The 27,181-nt window shown below is 41.8% G+C and overlaps 3 protein-coding genes across 7 annotated transcripts; 1 reads left to right on the top strand and 2 right to left on the bottom strand.

Moving 5' to 3' along the window:
* Nucleotides 1-756: 756 nt before the first annotated feature.
* Nucleotides 757-3,512, bottom strand: LOC125314090 (protein ACCELERATED CELL DEATH 6-like). The gene is made up of 4 exons (XM_048275545.1): nt 2,828-3,512; nt 2,284-2,724; nt 1,567-2,105; nt 757-1,464 (listed from the first exon to the last, which is right to left on the bottom strand). Exons 1-4 carry the CDS (start codon nt 3,510-3,512, stop codon nt 757-759), a joined length of 2,373 nt encoding a protein of 790 aa, XP_048131502.1.
* Nucleotides 3,513-5,274: 1,762 nt separating this feature from the next.
* On the top strand, nt 5,275-18,644 carry LOC125314221 (phospholipase A1-IIgamma-like). Of its 5 annotated transcripts, none has more exons than XM_048275936.1 (3): nt 5,275-5,286; nt 17,061-17,634; nt 17,719-18,644. In XM_048275936.1, the coding sequence occupies exons 2-3, from the start codon at nt 17,074-17,076 to the stop codon at nt 18,385-18,387; spliced, it is 1,230 nt and encodes a 409-aa protein (XP_048131893.1). In that variant the 5' UTR covers nt 5,275-5,286; nt 17,061-17,073; the 3' UTR covers nt 18,388-18,644. The 5 variants fall into 5 exon arrangements, with proteins under 5 accessions (XP_048131893.1, XP_048131892.1, XP_048131891.1 ...); XM_048275935.1 differs by having other exon boundaries at nt 5,275-5,290; XM_048275934.1 differs by having other exon boundaries at nt 5,275-5,294.
* A 5,742-nt stretch (nt 18,645-24,386) lies between these two features.
* LOC125314089 lies at nt 24,387-25,118 on the bottom strand. Its single transcript, XM_048275544.1, has one exon. The coding sequence runs from the start codon at nt 25,116-25,118 to the stop codon at nt 24,387-24,389; it is 732 nt and encodes a 243-aa protein (XP_048131501.1).
* Between the last annotated feature and the right edge of the window lie 2,063 nt (nt 25,119-27,181).

Genomic DNA, 27,181 nt, shown 5'->3' with positions numbered 1-27,181 from the left:
TATTCGCAAATTACTAGTTCTGTGGCAAAAAGCCTGGAAATTCAAAATGAAGATGAAAATCAACAACTTGAAAAGATGATGGCAAAAAAAAAAAAAAACTGAAAAAGGTAAACCTGAATTTCAATTAAAAGCTAAACTGTCTCTGGCTCTGCTATTTGTTCTTTTTTCTAGTAGAAAAGTAGTTTTTCTTCTCTTCATTACACGCTTTCAATCCACCTTGTCCATTGTATTATATTAAGTGTTAATGAAGTGATGTGCATACAGTTATACACTCTTCTAATAAAACTCAAGTCCTTTTTTACCAACATAAACTGAACATAGGCTTAACTAGAAGAAAATATATTAACTGGACATACATTTGCAAATGAATTTTTTTTAAAGAAATATGGAAGTATCTTTCGAAAGCATAGTCTAAATTTTCAGATCGTAAAATAGCAAGCACCTTAATGTACTTGATAATTTATTAAATTGCCATCCTTACCTTATCCCTTGTAGGCATGTGCATCTTCTCATAATAACTCATTTGACCTCTTTCTTGCTTGTTTGGCAACATTTATGTTCTCGATAACAGTTTCTAGGCTGAAATGGTTATGCTCTCAAGAATAGTTTAATACATTTGGTAATTACAGAAAATTCATATCTCTGAAATAGAAAAAAGAATAGAAACGCGTTTTGTACGAATCTAAAAATTTCTATCCCCAATTTTTTCCATTCAATTATAAAAATGTCAGTGAAAACGGCAGGGACCATCCAGCTTTAGTGACAGCGGTGGGGGCGACCGGCAGCTAGCTTGGTTATTCCGCTAATAGCTTCACGTTTTGCAATCCCATTCCCTGTCCCTGCCGTCACGCTGCCGGACATCGAAATACCCACCACAATAATCAAGTCGGTGAAGCGACGAACAAGAGGATGGGTGTACCCAAGGGGGATGTACAGCAAAACATAGAAACTCAAGATGATGAAGAGCGCGACAGATCCCATGACCAAGACAACAATCCCGAGCCAAGCGAGTTTGGTTACGGTCACGTAGACGCCCGCCATGAATGCCAGGGGCATCGCGGCAAGAGCTACCAGCAACAGGAACCTTGCTTTCAAAAGGGCATTCCGCAGCGCGTGAGGATCATTAATCTGTGTCCAGAGGAGGATCACGAGTGCGATTATGGAGCTGTACATGGCGACGGAGTTGGAAATCACAAAGACATTGTACATGGCTTTGTGGAGCAATATGGCGATTCCAGCTCCCGGGTGAGAACCATTGTATCCTCCGGGGACGGAAAAACCAGAAGCGAAAGTCATAGCGGCCACGAGCGCTGCCACAACCATGCGAGTGTCCGCCTTCTCCTTGAGTCTATCCAATTCCCACGGTTCCAGTTCTTCCCCTTCGCTCTGCCCGGTTGGATCGCAGATAGCTAATTCTCCACTTCTCGGTGTCCCAGCAGATGCCAAGATTATCCGTGTTAACCTCTGCAAGAAGTGAGTCAAAACACTTAAAAAGACACCAAAAACATTATGACTTTCGCAACTATGTTACAGATCTGGCTGAGACAAAAGTGTAAAAGGTCGTACCTTCCTAAGTGGAGCATCCATTCCTTTCATGTCCTGCTCGACTACATCGAGAGCCGTCATGTTATTCTTATTTACCAGCTTATGATCAACTCTTCTGTCTCGTGCAAGAAGAAGCAAGACCGAAGGTTGCCAGTGCAATGCAGCCAGATGCAGAGGTGTATCCATGCCAGAATCTCTCGCATTTACGAGGTGACCGAACTTGGGATCTTTCAGTATGTATTTGACAGTTGAAATGGATCCGTGCCTAGCGGACACGTGAAGAATGTTCTCGCATTTCCGTGATATGAACTCTGCGGGGTCTGGCCATTGCCGCACCAGCTCCTCGACGATCCTGACGTGATCCATTAAGCAAGCGACATGGATAGGAAGATAGCCATTTCGACACCTTCGCTTCAGGACGCTCTCCGGGGACTTCTCGATCATGAATTTCACTCCGTCGAGATAATTCGTGTACGCGGCATAATGGAGTGGAAGGCGGTGATCCGCATCTCTCAATTTGAATAGCCACGGCTTCTTTTCCCACATCTCTGTTAGCATATCTAAATCCACCCGCCAGAATTTCATCATTTGGCTCACAGTCTTGCCCCATAGGACAGTAAACTAGACTTTGCTTGGGAAACTTGATTTACACACCACCAGTGGAAACCAAAATGAAGAAAACAAGAGAGGGACCAAGAAAGATTAAAGAAGCAGCGAGAGTCTGAAAGTAGTGTTTACCCTTTTTCTGGTGCATAATGGCGAGATGAACGGGCGACATGCCGAAATTATTGTCTACCCTTTGAGCCTCCTCTAATCTCCTCTCGTCTTCGCCCTCATTTGCCGCTTCCAATAAGCACTTGAGAACCTCCACGTCCCCTGTTTCGACTGCTAGGCACCATGGAGACTTGCTTTGTTTGTTCTTCCGGTACAGCATGTCGGGTTCTTCACTCACCAGCAGACGGATCACCTCGTAATGCCGATTCCTCACGGCCTCGTGCAGAGCGGAGTTATTTTTCCAGCGAGAGTATCTGGGATTCCCCTGGGGAAGAAGAAGCTCCACAGCATTGGTTTTCCCCGCTCTAGCCGCGATGATCAGAGGTGTCTCTGCCCTGGAGTTCGCTGCGGAGATCAAATTCTCAGGGACAAAATCGATGATTGCTCTGACAATATCATCACTCTCTGTTTTCCATTGACGTCGGGTTAGTTTGAGCGCGAAAGTTGGAGGATTTTAAAATGCGCAAAACAAAGAATAAATGTGAGGGTCACCCCCTTTTCAATATACCTGCCGCAGCGTGAAGCAGTGTATTCCCGGAGGGGCTGGTTAGACCGAGAACGATTCGCAACGACACTCCTTCCTTGGCGCAATAATCCTCCAGGGCTTTGATGAACCTGTCGACGTCTCCATCCTTTGCTGCGAAGTATAGCAGAGGATCCATAAACTTGTCGGATTGTGCAGGATCCTGCTCTAGCTCTCTCGGGTTGGAGTCGGTGTCGGATTGTGCAGGATCCTGCTCTAGCTCTCTCGGGTTGGAGTCGGTGTCGGATTGTGCAGGATCCTGCTCGCTCATGTTGGAGTTGGTGGCGAATCGCCTCATGGTGGCGAATCGCCTCATGATTCGCCACATGGTGGCGAATGGCCTCATGTTGGCGTTGGTGGCGAATCGCCTCATGATTCGCCACATGGTGGCGAATCGCCTCATGTTGGGGTTGGTGGCGAATCGCCTCATGATTCGCCACATGGTGGCGAATCGCCTCATGTTGGAGTTGGTGGCGAATTGTGCAGGATCCTGCTCTCGCTTGCTCGGGTCGGTGTCGGATTGTGCAGGTTCCTGGTCTCGCTTGCTCAGATCGGTGTCGGACTGTGCAGGTTCCTGCTCTCGCTCGCTCGGGTTGGTCCCGTTTAACGCTTCCAGTCTCTGCCTTCTCAGATTCCACATCTCCCCGTCTATAGATGGCCTCACATCCATATCTGGGAGTTCAAAGTGATAATGATGAACAAATTTCAGGAGCCAATTGATATTTTCTGAGGAAAGAAAATCACTTGAGCAACTGTATCATTTCATTACATCTATAATAGATGATCTATTGTGGTCATCATCCGATTCAGAACAAGGAAATCAGAGCTAGGCTGGTTTCTTTTTCCTCTTTCTTTTGGATTGAAAGTTACTTGTCCACTTTCACGCCAAAGTTTCATATGTCGTTTCAAGGCTTAAGTACACTACAAGTGTTAAAATTTGTATACGGCGCTCACTTTAGTATCAAAATTTTCAAAACAATCACTTAAGTGGCAATTTTTTTGAAAAACGATCACTTAAGTATCAATTTTTTTTAAAAACGATCATTTAAGTGTCAATTTTTTAAAAAAACAATTACTTTAGTGTCAACTCCACCGAGTCACGTCAGCACGAATATTAATAAAAAAATAGCACGTGTCAGATTTACGGCAAGCCACGTCGACTCAAATTGAAATTGGCACCGAAATAATCATTTTAAAAGAATTTGGCACTTAAGTGATTGTTTTTTTAAAAAAATTGACACTTAAGTGATCGTTTTGAAAATTTTAGCATTAAAGTGAGCGCCGTATACAAGTTTTGACACTTCTAATGTACTTTAGCCTCGTTTTCAAAGTTTTAACAAACTAGAAAAAGAAAAATTATGCCCATTTATATATTTCTAAAGGTTTTAGATATTTCGCAGTGAATGAAGATCAAATTGCAAAGCACCAAAATGAAAAAGAAGAAGTGAAAAGACAGAAGTTTCTTATTGGGTGGACCTCCGGAATCTCAAGCGCGGGTGCCCGGAACCCAGCTCGGGCACCCGGGACTAGGTCATAGGCACAAGAGCAAGGGTTTCTCGAACCCAACCACTAGGAGACCGAGTACACGAGCCGAGGAGCTAGGCTTGGCCTTGGTGGACCCGAGCTCGAGTACCAACAACTCATGCACGGGAGCCGGGTACCTAGACATGATTGCTGGAACTTGGACACGAAGACAATGTCCTAGGCCTAGCCTTTATAAACCCGAGCCCGGCCCGACCGCCAAGGACTAGGCACAGGTGTGAGGGTACCCCTACCCATGTCCAAGCACCGGGATCTAGCCATATTTTGAGAATGAATTCTGATTTTTAAAAGATTATTCAACTTTTCGAAATTAAGCATAAGTGATTCATTTCACTAACTCATTTTCCTTAGCGATCCAAACTTGAGATTATTCAGTAATAAGTTTCCCGCAGAACAAAGGGATACTCATTTTGAAAATACATTATAGGAAGGGAAATAACATCCTATTCAGATACCATTAGTGTCATAATTTATGCTAAAATTGATTTTTAAACGGATAGATGGGGTCGTGATTTGATATTTAAGTAATTTAACACACGGCAAATGATACCAAAGAGTATGGCATCGACGAGATACATGACAAAAACGAAGAACTTCTTCGCGCCAACAATACGTGAACAGACAAAAATCTACGGCTGAACTTACTTCACCATGACGAGGAAAAAAAAAACCAGAAATCACAACCAAAACAAAAGCCACTCACCAGCTCCGTCCAGCCACGGAATGCTTCGGCCTCTCCCTCTTCCTCTCTATCTGCAGCCTCTCTCTCTCTCTCTCTCGAAAGCAAACCCAATGAGGGGGAAGAGGAGGGAGTAGAGTATCAATAGAGGAGGGAAGGGCCAACGGTCTCGTCTTTCTGTATCTTCTCTTGACGTTGTTGAAGAAGTGAGAGAGAGAGAGAGAGAGAGAGAGAGAGAGAGAGAGAGAGAAATGATGGGTAGGACAGATGGCAATGAAACGCGAGTCAAATTCATGCGAAATGAAGGGTGAATTTGGCAGCTAGGATAGCTTCAGAAGGATGAGTTCCCCAGGAAAGAAGCAAGGAAGAGAAAGTGGGATAATACAGTAATGCGGGAATAATAAGCAGCATTCAATGTCACGTGTTTAATGTTGCGAGGAACAAGCGATCGAACAACAAATAGACAGAACAAGAAAATAAATCGGACATCGGATATACGTGGTTCGGTCTTAGAGACTTACGTCCACGGAGAGAGCAAGAACGAGTTCCACTATAGAACGAGTGATGCACAGAGATTACAGATCAAACTCGAGTAACTCAAACACTCTTAATGTTGCCCAAGCCCCAATTACATCTAAGAATGCACAAAGTATTTAGCCCATAATTCCTAACGAAATAATCTCTCAATCTCGCAAAGTAATTAAAACAAATCTAACCTCAAGATTTAATCGGTTTCGACACTTGAATTCTTGATGTAATTTGGCAAATAAAACGAAGTCCCAATATCAAGCACTCGCCTAGAAAACTGGCGGTTCAAGAACTTCTTCTTGGACGAAATATCACGAAGACCCATGCTTGCAACTCACCTCCGTCTAACAAAAACAGAATAGATATATACGAAAAGATATGCAAGGAAATCTTAGTCAAAGTCGGACTCAAATTTCCTCAGCCGAATATATCTTCTCACGCATGGAATCCAACACCGAATAAGATTAACGTGGATTTGGACTTTTCCCCTTCTTTTTTTCTGTTATTTACTTTCTTTCCTGTGGTTATCTTCAAGAAGAGTCCCATTGTGAATAAATATCCATATAATTCAGTCAAAGTCAAAGATTGCACTTTCCCTTTTTCTCTTTCTTTCACGTGAACACATATCCACTGACGAATACATGTGCCAATCTTTTTCGTTCTTTCACTTGCTGGAGCATCCACACAATACATCGTTGGATTTCATTCGAGCTCAAACTCAAGACATAATTTCAACATCTAAGAGCTCTCTCTGTCTCCCTCTCCTTTAGTCAAACGTTTTCATAGCCTTGGGGGTGATTCGATAGATGCACCGACCGCCAAGAACAGGTAAAACATTTGGGAGTGTTTGAGAAAATCTGATTGTGAGCAGAAGTTCATACTTCTTTAATACTTTGATATGTGACGACGGTAGCTATTCTTAAGGTACTATCTGCCCCACTATTCTTGTTGTCGGATTTCAAGTAAATATAACTTCGGGATATATAATCAAACTCACGGTGAAACGAGTTCACCAATTACTTCACTTCCCTCCTAAAACTTAACGTTGAACGTGTAGTCAGACTTGTGGAAAAAAGAGAAGAAGAGGGAATTATGAAGAAGAGGAAGTTGTGAAGAACGATGTGTGATTTGGTTCTATTTATAAATAACCAAACAACGCATCTTTTGGAAAATATGTACCATATCCGAACCATCACTAGTTTTCATGTTCGACTAATTACTTCTATTTATGTCAATAATCACTTCTTTTTATGTTCTTTTAATTATTTATAGATAACAATCTATTTCAACAATCCCTCGTATTGACATGTGAATTCACATGCAATTCTTCATTTTTCTTTTTCGGTGACTTTATTATATTTGATTTTTTTTTTTTTGCAACAAAGCAAAATTTAAGAAAAAAAGTAATTATCATTGGAAATTAAGTTATTGTCGATTGCAATTGTACTAAATAGCGCAGCTGTCCTCATAAATCATGCGGTGTAACATTCAAAATCTAATTAAATGATGTGATATGTGTTAAGTTTTATGGCGTAAATAGTCAAATATGTACCGAGCATCTTATTCACACACAACGTTCCTTTTCCGGTGTAAATGTTGGACTTCCGTCCCCCCCGCCGATTGCTGCATCTTTCAATGACAGCACTAATCAATACTCAAGGAACCTTCCTTGACTAATGATTAGTGCTTTGTGATATGTGTTAAGTTTTATGGCGTAAATAGTCAAATATGTACCGAGCATCTTATTCACACACAACGTTCCTTTTCCGGTGTAAATGTTGGACTTCCCTCCCTCCACCCCCACCCACCCCGCCACCCCCCCCGGGCTGATTGCTGCATCTTTCAATGACAGCACTAATCATTAGTCAAGGAACCTTCCTTGACTATTGATTTGTGCTTTGTGATATGTGTTAAGTTTTATGGCGTAAATAGTCAAATATGTACCGATTGTGATTTGATTGCATCTGTACTACATAATAGAGAACCACGAGAGCGAAGAGAGGTGGAGATGGTGACTCCGATAGTGGCGGTGTGGACGTTGGTCTGTAAGAACACACTACAAAAAAAAATAAGGTTTTAGCTACGAAATTTGCTACGAAAATTTTGGCAAAATTCGTTGCTAATGGATTTTGCGACGAATTTTGCCACGAAAAAAAATTCGTGGCTAATACGGCGTCGCAAAAATTAGCAACGAAAAAATAAAGTTTCGTCGCTAATTTGCGACGAATGTAGTTCGTCACCAATTTGCGACGACATTTGCGACGAATTTAGTTCGTCACAAATTTGTGACGAAATTAAATTTTTCGTAGCTAATTAGCGACGAACTTTGCGACGAATAACTAATTCATCGCCAATTCGTCGTGGCAATTTAGCGACGAAAAATTAAAGTTCGTCGCAAATTTGCAACGAAATTTGTGACGAACTTTATTCGTTGCAAATTAGCGACGAAAAGTATTCGTCACTAATTTGCATTTGCGACGAATCAAGTTCGTCGCAAATTTTGTCGATAATTTAATTTGCGACGAATTTATAAATAATTTAGCGACGAATTTTGCTACAAATGTTATTCAATGATGACGCTTTATTAATTATTTAGCGATGAATTTTGCGACGAATATTGTATTAAACGACGAGATTTTGTTTTTGTCATACGTTTTTAGCGACGAATTTTGCAACGAATATTGTTCAGCGACAACTTTTGGTGACGAGTTTTGCGATAAGATTGCACACAACAAAGATATTAAAGAATATTCAAAACGTGGGCGGCTACGCCATATCTAGGAGAATCTTTTATATACGATCAAGTGAACAAGAGGTCAAATATGCACCCTCCAACAGTCCAAAAGGCATCCAATGAAAAATGAAATACTAGCAAATTAGAGAGGACAAATATGCACCCTATTTCAAGAATATATACTAGTAAATACCATGTCAAATGAAAAATGAAATCAAAAGAGACGAACCCCCCTAAAAAAAACACAAACCAATGACTAGCATAAGAAGTTCAATATGAGAAGCAAAAGTACCAACCGAGCAAAACTAATGACTAGCATCAGGAGCTTAGAATTGACATTAAAACTGTCGAAACCTCCACTATTTGATCCTGCAGGATTTGTTTGATAGGCAGGAATTGGAGCCATTGAGGGGACGCTACTAGAAGAGTTTGGGATTGGTCCATTCCCAGGAACTGTAGGAAGGACGTTGAATGCAGGAGGCCTTGGCATGCCATTCAGTTGATGGATAGAGGGAGCACCAGGCGGTGGAACCATTGAAGGCATCGTTGAAGGATTATAGCCTGCCAAAAGAAGAAAAAAACTATAAAATAAAATTCATGTTTCTCCATTTATAGCCATTTTATACATGGGCGAGAAAGAGACATATATGAGTAGATGTAGATGATACAAGCTTACCAAAATGATATCAAACTATTGATGAGAACATATATGGAACTGCTTGCTTGTCAAAAGATCTCCCACATCCAATGCAATGAGTCAAAGCATTGTAATAAAATGGTGTGGCATGGAAAACTAAAAAAAGAAAAACAAACTATAAGTCAAACACATATAAGAATCATGGGTGCAAATAAGATAAATAGAGCATGTACTTATAATAAGGACTAATATAAGAATCATGGGTGCAAATAAGATAAAGGGAAAATTTCAAAAAAGGGCCCGAAGTGGCCTCGTTTTCTCAAATAAGGGCCTAGAGTAAACATCGTTTCAAATGAGGGCCTGAAGTGCTCAAATTGTTTCAAAAAAGGGCTTATTCAAAGGGCATTTTTGTCTTTTAATCTTTTTACCTTTTCTTTTTTTTTTTTTTTTTTGTTCCCTCTCCTCCCCTCCCGTTCATCATCTCCCCGAGCACAACTCCTTCGGAGAATGTCACCAAAAGACTACATCGCTCGTTGCCCACTGCCATCACCACCGACTCCCCAAGCTCGCCACTCCTTTGACCTCCCGCTCGGCACCCATCTTCCCCCTCGGCCCGGCAGCCCACTCCTCTTCCTCCTCCCGCTGCCGGGCTCCCGCCATTGACGAAGAGCTACTCTACAAAGCTCTCGCAGTCTCTCGCAATCAATGCATTAATCTCTCTCTCTCTCTCTCTCTGCATTGTCTTCTTCTTCATCGGCTTTACTCTCCTCCAGAATTGATCACATCTTCCTCTCATTACTCTCCTTAGATCATCACCTCCATAAAAATGCTTCGTCTGGACTCTTCACCGCTGTCCTCCTCAGCTTGATTTGCCCACCAAATCCATCTCCAGTCCCCCAATCCCACCCCCTAAACCACCGATAGAATCTCAATCTTTCTCATCGTCCGTGGCACCTTCCCTCTCATCACGCCCACTCTTCGCAACGTCTTACCCCGAGGAGCCGCCGAGAGCATGGGAATGTCATGGTCGTCGGCTTCGGCCGTCGTCCTGCTCGTCGCCATCGCGATGCTATTGGCCGGCATCTCGATGGCTGCGAAGGAGGAGGAAGTCGTCACGTGCTCCGGCGTGGTTCCGATGAGCGACCGCATGGACAGGATCTCCATCGTGAACTTCGGCAGAGCCGGCGACAAGCGGACGCCGAACACCAAGGCGTTCGGGGAGGCCGTGTACTAGATTCGGCACCTACACCGGCCCGGCGGCATGCCGCTGTACGTGCCTTCCGGGGTGCACTTGACGAAGAGCTTCAACCTCACGAGCCACATGATGCTTTACTTGGCCAAAGGCGCCGTCATGTGTCATCAAAGCCACTCGAGTAAATTCTAACCTTTGGTACGAGCAGTGGCCGACGGAGAGGAGCGGGCCGCTGGGCCAAGGGGGAAGATGGGTGCCGGGCGGGAGGTCGAAGGAGTTGAGCTTGGGGAGTTGATGGCGGTGGCAGTATGCAACAAGCGATGCAGGTCTTTCGGTGACATAGAGAACGTGCTTGGGGAGATGATGAACAGGAGGGGAGGGAAAAAAAATAAAAAACAGAAAAGAAAAAGGCAGAAAGAGTAAAAGACAAAAATGCCCTTCAAGTAGGCCCTTTTTTGAAATAATTTGAGCACTTCAGGCCCCTATTTGAAACGATGTTCACTCTGGGCCCTTATTTGAAAAAACGAGACCACTTCGGGCCCTTTTTTGAAATTTTCCCTAAGATAAATAGAGCATGTACTTATAATAAGGACTAATGAGTACCCAGAACACAATGTTTTTAAATCCACCGAGACGAGTCAAATTGGTTTTTGAAGAAAAAAAACACTAATCAAGAATAATATGACGTCATTTGCCATGTAATGGTTATAATTGACTTTTATGTTAATCAATCGTCCTTCTTGCCTCTTAGGAACTGAATATTAATTTACATGTTTACGTAAAATAAAAACAATGAGCCTCTACAAGATGGGTATTATTATGAGTATTTCATTCCTTGGCAACGGCTGGATCTTAATCCTAATTCAGCTCCTCCACCTACTTGACCAACTGAGCAATTTTCAAGGGAAATGGCACACGAAAACCTGTTACCTGTGTCCTATCCTTTTGCTTGTAACAGACAAGGAGGGCCACAACTGGGTAGTCATGAAGTTTAAAGAGAGAAATCTACTAGGGCTTGCTGTCAAAACCCGCCGCCACTAAATTAATGATACTCGTAACCTCAACAGCAGCATCGGACTTCCACACATACAAAAATCACCTATCACATTTGTAGTATGTTGACTGTTTGTTTGACCTTTTATTGAACCCCTGCTACTGACCGAGGAGTAATACCAAACATTTACCATCACATAAAGGTAAGAACTCGTAATTGGATATGATGACCAGAAGTGCCTCGGCAATTCTTGTATGGACGGCCAATGCTATCATCAAGAATAGTTGCAATGACAACTAAGAGAATATGACCAAATTTGCATCAGGAGACATCGAAACCAAATTGCCTTTAACAGGAGCAGTAGAGACAATGTACCTAATTCACAACAAAGCCCTTCAGCATATTCATGAAGTCTGCATGCCTTTCCTTATGTAGCCATTCCAGTTCAGTCCAGTTATTTTCCTGCAATAATACTGCCTCAGTTGAAGGTGACAATGCTAAAAACTGAAAATATACTAGTGGCCTTGCCTTCAAGAAAATATCAAAAACAAATCCGCATATTTCAAATTGAACCTCCCTCTACACAAACAAGTTTCTTAGGAGGTACTAAAGATACCCTAACAGTCAACAGAAGCTTGAAACTCAGAAACAAAACCAGAAAATTCAGCAGCCCTTGCGCTTGTTAAAGCACCCATCTCTTGGAATCAATTAGTGGAGACTCAATACGATCACACGAAGATGAGTGAATAACAATGCACCAAGTATTCGGGGTAATTCATCACCTGAGAACCTAAAGAGCATGATCTTTTTCCTAACCAGAATTTTCGTGAAAATAAACACAATAGCAAAGAAGAATAAGAAGTGAAATGAGGCTGGAGTGCACAGATTCTCAAGGCAAATGTGAAAAAAGAGAACTTTGTAAGCCATCTCGATCAGAAGGACACATAAGGAGCAATGTCATGACAATTGCCTGCATTCTCCTGACTTCACTAGAGTAATGGAACGTTTTGCATCTAGAATTATTTCTCGTATATAATCTTGGAGATCATCAAGCCAGTGGTAGAATTATTGAACAATTAAAAAAAAAAAAAGCAAAGTTCAACTAAGAGAGATATACTAGGTTAAAGAGCTCTTGAAACACAAATTAGAAGCACAAGGCTTGTTCCAGTGTTAGAAAGGTTAGAGGACTGGCTAGTTAACCAGTTACAAAATGCAAATTATAAGATTTTTCTAATTCCAAATTTAACCAAACACTTGGTCAACCTAAACGTCAAGTACTCTCAATCACAGCAGTTGTCTATGTGTACAATGAAAAAGAGTTATTAGGGGCTTGTGATTCCACTAAACAACCTAATTTTCATAGTCATTCAGAAATGCCCGTGTCCATATAGACATCTTCTTTTGTTTGTATTTTCGTTAAGAAGATATATATACAACCTACCAGAACAGAGAGCAAGTTTTGTTGATCAAAATAACCAGCAAGGGAAAAACAAAATATTGCATTGAAGACCAGCCATGTTTGATTTCGATTGAACATCTAATTTCAATGGTTCTTTTTGCATTTTCTGCAATAGATAGAACAATAAGCAAATACCTGCGTACTAGTATGTATGTATTGAAAAGAGAACATCACCCCACAACAGAATAAAAACATAGAGCTTTAGGGATAATGAACAAAGAAAGAAGTTACTGAAGTCTGATGAATACAACAGAAGCAACATGAAATAGTGATGAATTCCAATAACAAGTAAGCCTTTTTATCAGCAGAACAGCCAGCACAAGAACAAATGATTATCCACATATATTCCATGAAAAAAAGAACAATTTCCAAATTCGTTTCGATTGAAACAGAGCATAAGCATGAGGGATCAATAGAACGAACGTCTTAGCTGCACTCATGAGCTCAGTGACCAAGCATAAGCAATCCGACCTGACATTACGAAATCACCTAAATGGGTAGGTGAGGCATCAATTCCACAATGACGAATTGACTCGAAGCTCAAAATCAACCGCACCCACATACATTTCGACAACCCAATTCGACCTTCGGACACATTGAACGAACGAAATGCGACCCCGAGAGAGATGGGACCTTGGAGAGAGAAACGGCGAGAGAGGCGGCCTTCTTGGCAGTGGCGAGCTCCTTATCGTCCAACATGGAGGCGGAGGAGACGACTAAAGCCCGAGAGGCAAAGGAGGAGGGAAGAGAGTTGAGGCTACTGACCGCGTGAAGCCGTCCACCAATTCTCCACGGCTGTTTCGGCAAAGGGAGTCGAAGCACGGGGTCAATTGGTTGGGGATGGAGAGGGAAAAGGAAAAGAAAGAACGCGGCAGAGATTAGGTCAAAATTAGCGACGAACCTTTATTTGTGGCCATTTAGCGACACAATTAGCTACGAAAAATTTTGCCACGAACGGACTCCGTCGCTAATTAGCATTAGCAACGACTATTACTTTCATCGCTAATTTTGCTAAATTCTTCGCAAAATATTTGCGACGAAATTTGGTTTTCGTCGCTAAATGCTCAATAAGATTAGCGACGAAAAACATTGTTCGTCGCTAATTTTTTTTATTTATATCGTGTTAGCGACGAAAACCATGATCCGTCGCTATATAGTGCTAATTTTGCGACGAAATCAACGTTCGTCGCTAATTAGCGATGAACGACAATATTCATCGCTAACTTTTAAAAAAAGAATTTGCGACGCAAAACGTGGTTCGTGGCTAATTGGCGACAAACAAGGTTTTCGTCGCTAAATGCTTAGCAACAAATTTGCGACGAAATTTGGTTTTCGTCGCTAATTGCTCAATAGGAGGTTATGGACGAAAAACATTGTTCGTCGCCAATTATTTTTTATTTTTATTTTTATTTTTATTTTTATCGTATTAGTGACGAATAATACACTTCGTCGCTAAATTACCCACGAAAATATTTATTCGTCGTTAATTTTTATTTTTTATTTTTTATTTTTATTCATAATGCTAATTTCGTGACGAAAATAATAGTGCGTCGCTAATTAGTGACGAATGTTGATTTTCGTCGCTAACTTTTAAGAAAAGAATTTGCGATGAAAAAAGACGTTCGTCGCTAATTAGCGACGAAACGTGGCCTTTCGTCGCTAATTAGCGACGAATCCTATTTTCGTAGCAAATGATATAGCGACAAATAATATTTTCATGGCCGTTTTCGTCGCTAATGTGCGACGAAATTTTTTTTGTGGCCATTTTCGTGGCAAATTAGCCACGAAATATTTTTCGTGGCTATTTTCGTTGCAAATTAGCAACGAAAACTGTTTTATGGCCATTTTTGTCACAAATTAGTGACAAAATTTTTTTCCGTCGATATATTTGTAGCTAATTAGCGACGAAATTTTTCGTGACTAATTTCGTCACAAATAGCGACGAATCTTACTTTTGTCACTATTTTCATCAGAAATTAACAACGAATGTTTTTCGTCGCAAAGTTTTCGTGGCTAAATCCGTGTTTTTTTGTAGTGACAGGAGTAAGAGAGTAAGACGGTGTTAGAGTTTGTCAACGTTGATATGGTAAATTAGCTTCAAACAAGAACAATGCATCAAATAGTGAAAGATCGGGCCCGGGCTCGGCGGTGTCCGATCCGACGTGGAGGAGTACACAAAGAGAGTGGTGTTGGTGCTCGGGGCTAGCCCATGGTGGCGGCGGGGAGCGGCGAAGGCCCGACCGGAGGTGCGATTGTGGCCGGTGGTCATGCTTTGGAGGTGGTCTTGTGGTGTAGATCCACAAATTGTTCATGTCATTCCGCCACGTTGGATGGCCGTGATTTATTATATGTAAATTGATGTGACAAATACATGCAAAATGTTAAATCGAGAAAAACAGCACGAAGCAACAACTACCGGTTGACAAATTGATCCGCGTGAGAAAAGAATGGAGCGGGATTGATAATATCGGAGGCAATTGTTTTATCACTCAGCCTCCACACACTAAGTAAAGTATTAGTTCATCACCGTATGATATGATTGATCTTTGCCTATTTCATAAGGATTATTCTAAAAGTAACCAACAATTGGTGGAGGACGGAATAGCAATTCCCTTCATTTTTCTCGTGCACGGGGACAGGGATGGCCAAACAAATAGGACAGGCGCATGTTCCAGACCTGACATAGTACCAAAGCTAAGCGACAATATAATTGCAATAATCACTCAATAGTGGACGAGAAAAGGCACATGTGTTTCACAAGAATTTTACGTAACAAGAAAACCCTAAGCAGTGTTACCAAGATCTCTGATTTTTCAGTCACTATCTTTTTTCTCTTCCTCTCTTTCTTATTCCCAGCCTTGTATTCTTGGTGCACGGATAAGATTGTCTAAAAAAAAAAAATTCTTAAATCTATTACACTTTTACCAATTTAGTCCTAAACCTTTTAATTTTGTCAATTGAGTCTATCCAGCTAATTTTGGCTGGAAACTATTAGCATGGTACCGTCATTGCTGACTTGAAATTTTTTAATGAATTTATAATATTTTTTTCCATTTTTTCTTTTCTTAGCAACAGGGGTGGGCGAGGGTTGCGGCTCTCACCTAGCAGCCCGGCATGCCCGATGACCCTCATCGGTCATTGATAAAAGAAAAATAAAATAAAATAAAATAAAAAGAAAAAAAGTCAAAAGAAATAAAAAAATATTAAATAGTCTAAAAAATATAATTTTTTTTTAAAAATTATCAATTTCGCGCCCGACTATGCCAATGTGGGATAGCTCGCGTCTACATCGGTGATTTCCGGCCAAAATTGGCGGGATGAATTTCATTGGCAAAACTATCAAAAAGTTTAGGGCTCAATTAAAAAAATTAAAAGGTTTATGACTGAATTGACAAAAGTACAATATGTATAGAACTTTTTGGACAACACTATAATGAGCAGTAAAGCACTTCTCACGGGTGAATGGTCCATCAACGGTGCGCATTTTTCTTGTTTGACAAGTTTCGGTGGTTGAAAAAGTGCATACATAAATGGATGAGGGGTGCCATGTAGGATGGTCGTGCTGCATACAATTATAAAAAAATATCTCGGTCGGTGCCAACCGTGCGACATGCAACCGTCGGCGTCCACATGAGCAATTTCCAACTTAAATTAACTCGATGAACCGAATTGGTGCCAATATAAAAATGTTTAAAACTAAATTGACCAAATTAAAAAGTTTAGGAGTAAATTAATATTAAAGCAATAGATTTACGACTTTTTGTTACTTTTCGCCAAAGTGGATGGTCCATTCCCATTCATCAATAATTGCATTACACATTGCCTAGGAAAAAACATTGGAACATTTTGTATCCTTCCGTACATAGCGCCTAGGAAAGAACATTGGAACATTCTATATCCTTCCGTACATAGACATGTAAACTCCAAGCATACAATCTTGGACGTGCAATTTCGAGATTCTAGCGTTCTATGCTAGCAAGAGATCCTTCCGAGACTAAAAATTAACATTCTTACTTACTAAAGAAAGGAAAATACTTCTCTAACAATCTGACAAGATTGTTGGCTATTTCTGATAACGGATTCACACACCATCACAATGTATTTTGCATAAAGTACTTATTAATTAGAAAATTGTGGGATTAGAAGTAATAAACAATACTGTCAAACCTGTCGACTAGCGATTTTCCCAAAGAAATGCACGGTCGCTCTTATCCATTCTGTTCGTAGCGCTATTTAATATTGGTGGGCCTAAGGAAAAAAAAAACGTGGAAGTTTCACCTCATATATACAATCAGGAAAGTTTTTCTCGTGCTAGATAGTGCAAAAAGCAACTCTATCACGTAACTCATCAAGATTGCATGGCACTGTGAAAAGGTTGAGTCTATAAATTGCATGGAAGCAAGATTGCGTCTCCACAAGCCTTTCCATCTAGAGAACAAAAATTACCAGTGAAAGAGAGAGATACCATGGGAGGCAACAGCTCAAGGCCATGGACTGACCTCAGCGGCGAGACCTACTGGAAGGGCATGTTGGATCCTCTGGACGAGGATCTCCGGATGTACCTCGTACACTACGGCGAACGAGTCCAAGCCATTTCCGATGGGTTCAATGGCCAGGCGGAGTCGAAGGGCTACGGCCTGCCCCGGTTCCCCATGGACAAGCTCTTCCAGGAAGTGGGTCTCGAGACGGCCAATAACCCGTTCAGGTACGAGGTGACCCGGTACTTTTATGTGCCGACGAAGTTGCTCGATCTCCCACTGGTTCCAGACAGGTCTTGGGCCGGGTACGTCGCGGTGAGCACCGATGAGGTGACCGCGAACTTTGGGAGGAGGGACATCTTGGTCGCTTGGAGAGGAACGACAGAGCCCTTGGAGGCCATGTCTGATCTTATCGACTATCTGGTCCCTGCGACCGACATTTTCCCAAAAGACGAGCACAAGGATGTCCGGATTCACGGTGGCTGGCACATGTTGTACACGAAAAGTGCTTTATTTGATCCGTACGTGAAGCATAGTGCCAGAGACCAGGTTTGACATTCACTCGTACTAAACATTGCTCTTGCTAATTTACCTTGGAATTTACTAAACTAAAGATTGTACTACTTTGGTCAGGTTCTAATGGAGGTCCGGAAGCAAGTGGATCTCTACGCCGGTAAAGATGAGCCGATCAGCATAACAGTGGTCGGCTACAGCATGGGTGCGGCTTTGGCAACGCTCAACGCGCTGGACATCGTGACCAACAAGTACAACGTGCCCACCGACCACCCTGAGAAAGCCTGCCTGGTGACGGCGTTTGCCTTCGCCAGCCCCAAGGTCGGGAACGAGAGCTTCCAGGAGTTGTTCTCATCATCGGAGAAGCTCCGTGGCCTTCGTGTGGTCAATGCCATTGATATCGTTCCCTTCTTCCCTCCAGTCGGATATGACCATGTCGGAGAACAGCTGACGGTCGACTCGCGCAAGTCCCCATACCTGAGGCCCCTCACCAGTAGTCTTTCTGGCGCCATGGGAATCGCGCATCAGTTGGAGACGTACCTGCATCTAGTCGCTGGGACCCAAGGGATCAGTAGTAACCACTTTGATCTCAAGGGCCGACGCGATATTTCACTGCTGAACAAGAATTGGGATGCCCTGGACGATAGCAAGTACAAATTTCCGGTGAAGTGGTGGGTGGCGAAGAACAAGGACATGGTCCAGAATGGGAACGATGGGAGCTGGAGCATGGCCGCTCCGTACATCCCACCTCGACCAGAAGATGATCAGAACGAATACTCCCAAGTCTGATAAGCTATTACCGATAAGTTGCTACTTTATGACTTCGCAGGAGCAGCAGCAGCAGAATAAAGGTTCCTAATGCAAAAGTGGAGTTGTCTGATTGAGTTGTACTACGTGGACCAAGTTATGTGTGTTGCACTGATGTTCCTAAGCTATATGTCCGATCTTTTGTTTACCTTCATGTCCTGAAATAATTATGGTATTAAATGCATATTAAAGATTGTTTCAGTATCATTTGTTTTCTTATAGTAGTTTTATTCTGTAAATCTTGATTTCTTAATTTTGTTTTTTGGTCGGAAAAAAATTTCCATTCATTGAGCATAATAATTCTCAAACAGCTAACACGAGTCCGACATACCATTTCGTAGTTCAGCTATATGAACTAATTTCAATTCTAGATCCCAACATATTAAAATGATGACACTCGATATGGCTCCAATTCCTAACCCAAGTAATTTCAACTAGGCCAAGTTTTCTCACACAAAACCTGCCGGACGATCTGTGCTCTACTTTCAACCTACCCAAAGACAGACGTTCACCACATAACCAACGAATTCATCATGCATGCACCGAACTTCATATATCCTTCTCCAATCCATATAGCCGAACCTCCTTTTACACAGCCCCACTCCAATTCGTCAAGAATCATCGACAGCCAAGGCGATCGGCTCACATATTTCACTTACCCAATACCTAAAGGCACCAACTCATGTAACGGATCGCTCATGAACCACCAATGTCCCCATCATGCAAACCCGAGTACTCACAATCATACCCATTTTCAAACATTGAGAATTCACACTAAAACCAATGACAAATGAACAATCTAGTGGTAAGGATAGATATCTACTTGCCTAGGATTATGTACGAAGACAACGTGGTTGAATTGACGCCAAACAAACCATGGTTCCTTCCTACTACTTCGGTGACACTCAAATTGAGGATGTTCCATTAACTTCTTCGACGATCAGCCCATAGATTCGAATTACCCACAACCTTAGGACTTCATACGAAGAAACGGGGCTTGAGTTGCCTTCCGGATGAGCTCAAACCGACTTACTCGTCTAAGTGGCATCATGCGGGTCACCGAGCGGGAGCGGCAAGGCAAGTGACATCGAGAGCTGGGACACGAGGCCTACAACAGCTCGTGGACAGTGGTTGTCTAGCTAGGGAGTTGCCGGCGTGGGCACGAGAGCAAGAGGAGTCGCTTGGGTGGATTCACCAAAGAAGAGAAGAAAAAGATGAAGTAGAAGAAGAGGGAGGCTGTCCATGGAAAACGAGGGGGAGCAAATGAGAGGAAGAGAGAGAAAATCAGCCCCTTTTTTAGAGGGTCAAGTTCGGTGGAAGAGTGGCGGTCGGTTGGGGGCCTTCGTGCCTCAATCTTGAACCAAACTTCGCGTGATTGTTCTATTTGCGGTTCGAACATAACTAATGACAATTAATGATCCGCCAATTCCGGATTTCATGGGGCCAATTATGAACCAAAATCCAATACTTCAGACCCACTTTGTAGCTCCGATTAGCTGCATTGTAGTTGAATGCTTCAATGAAGCGCAAGGTCTCTAGGAAGATCCCGTAACGCTTTGCCTTCTCAAGATTATCCTCGTAATTCTGTCCATGGCGGGCCATCCACTGCTCGAACTCGGCCAATGTCGAATTGGGGGGCGTTGCGGTCGAAATCCAAGCCCCTGCACATAACGATGCTATCAATATGTAGAGCTTAGTTTGCCTCTCGAGCCATAAGGCCATTATCGAATGCTGAAGTGTATCAAAGATCAAAGATGGATCGACGGATTATCAGTGAGCTTTGGGCCAGTGCAGACAAATATGAGCAAACCATGTTCATATATAGAACTTCATGATCATATTAATTGATCGGAGGACTTTGTTAATGGTCCGGTCATATTCATTTCCTTCATTGCTTAACTGTGATGAAAACCATAAAATATGTTCAAAATGAATATAGTTGACGACTATGCCTTAAAAAATTTAGTAAATGTCTCGATCTCAGATCTTTGGCTCGATTGAATTGTTAAGTTGGTTGTCTATTTGTCTCTTTTGCATGTTTCTAGTTGGGGTTTGACTCAGGTATTCAGACTTATGAGACGCCTTCTCTCTACAAAAGTCCGACGCGAGGCGTGACCTCCGATGAGTTCCCCCCATTCTTCTTGGCAAACCAAAAAACAAAGTTACATAATTCTTTCTACTATGTCGAATCAATTTCAGTTTTGCACCTTCATGCCTCTGTCTGCTTTGGGGTCTCTTGTTGGCTGGAGACCACGAATTTGAGGTTGCGACCTTGGACAATGTGCGCGCAAACAAGGCGTGGTAGCACCCACAATGGACTAGGAGTCCAGCGAACAAGAAGGAAGATGGGAAAACATATGTTCTGGCCATTGGATCTCTTGGGTACCGCTTTGTGATTTGCCTTCTGCCTAAGAAGTAGAGGTGTTAAACGAGTGGATTGAATTAGGTTTAGGTCGAGTCGGCTCAAAAATTGTCCGACCTATATTGATCAATTTAATCCATTTTGACTTATTTTCATACCCGACTCGATCCATACTTAACCCAACCCGTGTTATTTAAATATATCTATATTTAACCAAATCATGAAACACTTCTTTCTTAGAATTTGTTAAAAAATAATATTGCTAAAACACTTTCATGTAATAAATCTAGGGAAAACTTTTTATAATTTTTTTATAATTTCAAAAAATAATTTTTATGTTCCTTTCCTTTTTGTCCATCCAAAATCTGATGGCCGGAGACCAAAGGCATTGTGTAGGTAGGCCGGTGCGGGCGAGCGGCGGAGCTCGGCTTACACCGAGAAGGCGCAAGAGGCACCAGAACGTGTCAGCACGCCATCCTTAGGGCACCATTATAAGAGAATCCAAACTCTTCTTCGGACGACTGAAGGCTTTCCTCTTCGTCAACGTTGAATACCTTTCTCTCTCCATTCTTCTCTAAGTACCCTCTCTAAACAACCCCTCTCACTATCTCGGGTAAATTGTCAAAAATGTCCTAAACCTATTACATTTTTGCCAATTCAGTCCTAAACTTTTTAATTTTGTCAATTCAATCTTAAATCTTTTAATGTTGCCAATTCAATCCTCAATTATTTTTTGCTACCAATTCAGTCCTAAACCGTTTGCGCCAATTTAGTCCATCTAGCCAACTTTAGCCGGTCGGTGTTGACAGGAAATTTTTTAGTAATATTTTAATATTTATTAAAAAAAAATTTATTTCTTTTCTTACTTACTGTTCTTCTTCTTCCTCACGACACCTCTTCCCAAGCCTTTGCATGCACCTGCTTGCATCGCCGCCAACCTCCATCCTTGGCCATCATCGGCCACCGCCGACACCGACGACCGTCACCAATCTCGCCATTGGCCAATTACGATCATCACCACACTTCCGCTAGCGGCCAAATCACTCAACACCAGTAACCAAAAATTATTCACCAACACGAAACCTGAACTAGAGCTCTAAAGATCATAGACACATAAAGCGGGGAAAGAAAGCTAACATGATAGGAATCCGATCGTAGGCATCATTTGAAAGCAAACAATGGCTTCGGCTCACGTCAACATCCATGGACAGATCTAGTATTCCGATCGCTTGGCCTCGCCTAGATCCGGCGAGGCTCGGCTATCGGCGATTGAGGCCGAGCTAGCCCGGCGATGGTAGCGCAACGCCATGGCTAGGCGAGGTCAACCTCACTCAGATCCGGGCAAGGCCAACCTCACCCAATTGTGGCAGCGCCGATGGACCTCGCCGGCACTCGTTGGAGGATGAAGATAAACAAAAAAAAAAAAAAAAAAAAGAAATAAAGAATTTGAAAAAAATTATTAAAATATTTTTAAAAATTGCCCTATCAGCCCCAACTAGATCCATGTTAACGCCAATCAGTCAAAATTGGCCAAATGGATCGAATTGACATAAATACAAGAGGTTTAGGACTGAATTGGCATAAATACACAAGGTTTAGGATTGGATTGGCAAAATTAAAGGTTTAGAACTAAATTTGTAAAAGTTCAATAGGTTTATGACTTTTTTGATAATTTTCCCCACTTTCTCTGTGGTGAAGCATTAAGCCACCAAATCTGAAGAGCTTCGAGCTCCGAGATGGTCATGAGGCTTAATGGCTTGACAGCCATGAAAGTGATAGCTAGTGAGGGCTCGCGACCCTTGCTCAGATCCGGGTGTGGGTCGTAACCATCATTAATGGCCGGCAGCTCTACCGGTCCTTAAAAATAAAAAGAACAAAGACAGAAAAAAATCCATGTCGGCGCCGGTAGTAGTACGTAGGACAGCTGGGGTCCATGTTATCAATTTTTAACTAAAATTGGCCGGATGGACTTAATTGACAAAATTTGAAAATTTTTAAAACTCAATTGGCAGAAAAAAAGAAATTGGACTGAATTCGCATAATTGCAATAAGTTTATAGTTTTTTTAGTAATTTTCCTGCAGTTCCTTGGTTTGTCGCTCATACTATACGATTTGTTGCTCCCTCCTCGATGCCCGTGTCTGCTTTGAGGTTTCTTATGGTTGGCAACCTCAGGTTTAAGACTGCGACCAAAAAAAAAAAACCTCAGGCTCAAGGTTGCGACTTGTAACCTCGGACAACATGCACGCAGGCAACACAGACGCGTGTGTGTATAGAGAGAGAGAGAGAGAGAGAGAGAGAGAGAGAGAGAGAGAGAGAGAGAGAGAGGAAAAAAAAAAAACTACAGGCATCGGAGGGGTGGCAGCAGTTGAGGTGGATGGCCGCCTAAGGCGATGGAGCTCCAGTGCCGATGTCGGCGCAGCCATAGATGATCATCCACTATAGACTAAGAGTTAAAACAAAAGCGAAGGAAGGAAGAGGGGAAATCATATGTTCTGCTGGCCATTGGTTCTCTTGGGTACGCATGTGATTCGCCTTTCATGTCTACAAGAATACGCACGTCGTTTAGTGTACATTGCGTTGAGCATTTTCTAAGTATGTAAGACCAATTCTCAAACTGTATCTATTTCTCTATAAAGTTTCATTCCGAGCTAAAAGAAAATTAAAGCCTCACTTCGTATGATAAATTAGCAACGTAGTATGTTAAACTAACCATAGTGAAATAAATAAAAGTATGTCGAAAGGTATATAACTTGCATGTGTGTCACCAAAACACACAAGCCTCTCTCTCTCTCTTCGATGAATGTTGACGTCACCAGATCTGGGAGCATCAACCTCCGCCATGACCGTCGAGGTGCGATGGCTGTGAGGTATTGACAACCATGGACAAAATGATGAGCTTGAGCTTTCGGGGTAGAGAGAGGATTCGGAGAGGAGTCATTTGGCGTGGAGAGGATCAAAGTAAAATGAGAACTCGCCGCATCCTTAAAAATGTTATCTTTTTCATATTATAGGAAGTTAGGTCCCTTTGAAGGAAGGATATGTGCATGCGTAAAGTCGAGCTTTAGAGCGATAAAAATCATGAAATGAAATTAATTAGAAACGAATTATTGCTATTGTTTAACCATTACAAAACTCTCTATTTCTTATGAAATTCATCCTTGGTCATATCGCTAAGTTTCATTGTGGAGTCACAGCAAATCCTGTAATTTCGTCCTGTTATGCCATTCTGAATGACTAAATTGCATAATTATCTCAGTAATAATTCCAGTTAAGACATCGATATAATGTTGAAAGTTCTATGTTATGACAGACAATAAAGTTTAGGAGCTAAAATACAAAGGCCAAAATTCAACAACCTAAAAGTAAAATCACCCAAAAGAACTTGGATGGGGCAAGTGATCATAAGAGGATTCTTTAAGCAAGACGTTTGTGGAAAAGAAATACATGCTTGAATCAACAGCAAAAACAGAAAACAAAAAGGGAAATCATTAGACATTACAAACTTCAAACAGGAACCCCATCCTGATTTGCACTTACTCAACATGACTTATTGAACGGTTAATTTATTTGTTCACAAGAAACCAACCTAAAGATGGCCTTCTTATGTATTAAAAGGGTTTAGTACCCGATGGTTTGGGCTGGTGCTGGTCCAGGGCTTCCATAGAATAACTTATATTCCTCCCACAAAACATCCACAGACTTTCCAAGTAACTCCCAGAAGTATACATCGCTGTAGGAATCAATCATCATGGCATTAAGGTCCGACACGAACCCTGGTCGGAGCAATTCACAAAACTCTAAGAAGTTTGCCGTGGTCGCATACCCCTCATCCCATCTCAACCCCGAACCTCTACGAGGCCAGCCCCAGTATCGCCATCCAGCGGTTAGCCTGATGTAGTCGGCCATCCCGGTTATGAGGCCCGTTGGGGCATTGCCGTTGCCTGTCCATTCCCAGACTAGGCCACTCATGAAGTATACGATCCCCGTGAACTCATCCGTCATGTTACCGGGGAATATCTGGAGGTAGTCCGCATTCACATATATCCGGCTGCCATTGGTGGTTGCAATGGCAAAGGGTCTGCCATTGGCGACAAAGCTCTCGACGACCAGCAAAACAAAATCGTAGCCTCTCCCCCCCGTCTCGCTTTGACTGAATGTCTTGAGGACAAACTCGGTGGCAGCTACCAAAGTCTCCACACCATACTTTGTTCCGACCTCTCCCCTGAACCGGGTGTCCGGTGTCCCGGAGGTATTGTCAAAGACCTCGCATTCGAATGGTCGGATTGCTTGTGTTGACTTCAGAGAAACGGCAAAGAGCACGACGAAGAGAAAGAGCTGAGAAGGCCTCATTGTTGTTGCAAAGAATGATTTTGTTAGCTCTTCTTTCGCAATCTCTTCAGTCTATGCGTTGACAATATATAAGGTTTTTCGGCGATGAAAACCATGAAATATGTTCAATTTAATATATTTGATGACTATACCTTCGAAAATTTAGCAAATGTCGTGATCGTACATTATTTCTTGCTCAATTGAGTTGACTTAAGTGCGCCGTCGATACAATGTAACAATTGCATTTGTCTCTTTCTTCGTTTATTGTTAGGGTTTGTCTCCTGTGTTAGGATTTTAGGGACGTTCTCTACCTGCAAAAGACCAAAGCAAGGCGTAACCTTCGATGAGTTCCTCGCAGTCTTCTTTGAAGAAACAACTCCATGTATCAATTATCACAAGACGTTTATGCAATCTGGTTAGCTAGACACACATAAATACAAATTGCAAAAATCCATTCTACCAAATGAAAGTCAATTGAAATTTCGCCCCTAAAGAATTCCTTTGCTCCATTGTGTGCATAAACTCATCACAATGAGTTCACTCAAGAGCAGCAAATGTAAAATCTGACCGAGCTAATTTTGAACCGGGACCTAACCGGTTTTGTTGATCAATGAACGCCTTTGTAAGCCATTTTTATCTTCCATTGCTAATTATTGGCAATAAAATAGCGTCAATCGATGGTTATCTTGAAAAGCATTGTCTTGAGGGGACCAACTTTTTCTTGTATAGTTGTCGCGACCTAGAAAAAATAAACGAGTTAATTTTTGGGCTAATGGATTATCAGGTTAATTAATTAACTAACCTAACTCGGACTCTCCCAAGTCCATACCAAATCGCAACTTATGGTTCATGTGATTATCTTGCAAAAGATTTTTCATTTTTTGGAGCCGCCACTAATCATTTTTGGTAGGTTGATTAGAAACCTAAATAAAATAGCGGGAGAAAACTATCTTATTTCCGCGAACCAGAGATTTTGAATTCGGGGATTTGGTTACGTCAGATTTCTCTAACGCCCTTTCGGTACCATTTTCATGAAAAATATTTGATTTGGCTATTTTGATGGATTTTGCTTGAAATTCAAAGATGCAATTTTTTTGGTTTTTTCTTCTTTTTTATGGGGATGTAAAACATTGAACTTTGTACGATATACACCATGGGTGATTTAGAAAGAAAGAAAACGCAGCCAGTCACGAGTATTTATAAAAATAAATTAACATGTAATAATGCTAAAATTTGGAACACGTGGCATGTCTAAAATAAACAAACAAATGTTCAAACCAAACGATTACATTTTTTGTAGATCGAGATGGAAAGGATTACCTTCTATTACACAAAATCTTACTCACATACACGTTATAGTTCCCTTCAAGATCTCGGAGCTGGAAGAACGCGGCTGTCGTCGAAAATGGCAAGCAATGGCGTTGTTGGGTTGCAAGGGGCGAAATATGTGTCGGGACTCGTCGAAGATGATGCTCGACTAAAACTCTTTTCTTCACTCTCGAATTTTCTCTTCTGATTTTTCTCAAGAACTCTCTTTTTCCTCTCTAAAAATTCCTTTCAAAAACTCTCTCAAAACTCTCTCAATTCTCTTCCACCTCCCTAAAAAAACTCTCTCAATTCTCTTCTACTCTCTCTCTCAATTCTCTTCCACTTCTCCCTTCTAAAACTCTTCTCAAGAACTCTCTCTTTTATAGGCAAAGTTCTTCATCCTTCATTCTTCACCTTCATTTCTTCACCTTCCATCTTCATCTTCTCTTCTTCATCTTCATTTCTTCACCTTCCATTTTCATCTTCCCTTCTTCATCTTCATTTCTTCACCTTCCATTTTCATCTTCCCTTCATTATCTTCCCTTCATCATCTTCCCTTCTTCATCTTCTTTTCATTATCTTCCCTTCATCATCTTCCCTTCTTCATCTTCTTTTGGTATTTGCAATACTGATCCCCGAAGTTCCAAGTATTTGCAATACGAGTCCACTGAAATTTTAAGTATTTGCAATACAGTCCTTGAAGTTTCAAATCTTCTCGGTGTATTTTTCCATCCCGTGCATAGTCTAGACGCATGCTAAATTAAGTGTTCCGCTTG

Source organism: Rhodamnia argentea, chromosome 3, assembly GCF_020921035.1.
Source record: "Rhodamnia argentea isolate NSW1041297 chromosome 3, ASM2092103v1, whole genome shotgun sequence".
Lineage (NCBI taxonomy): Eukaryota > Viridiplantae > Streptophyta > Magnoliopsida > Myrtales > Myrtaceae > Rhodamnia > Rhodamnia argentea.
This window is presented reverse-complemented; position numbering and strand designations above follow the sequence as displayed.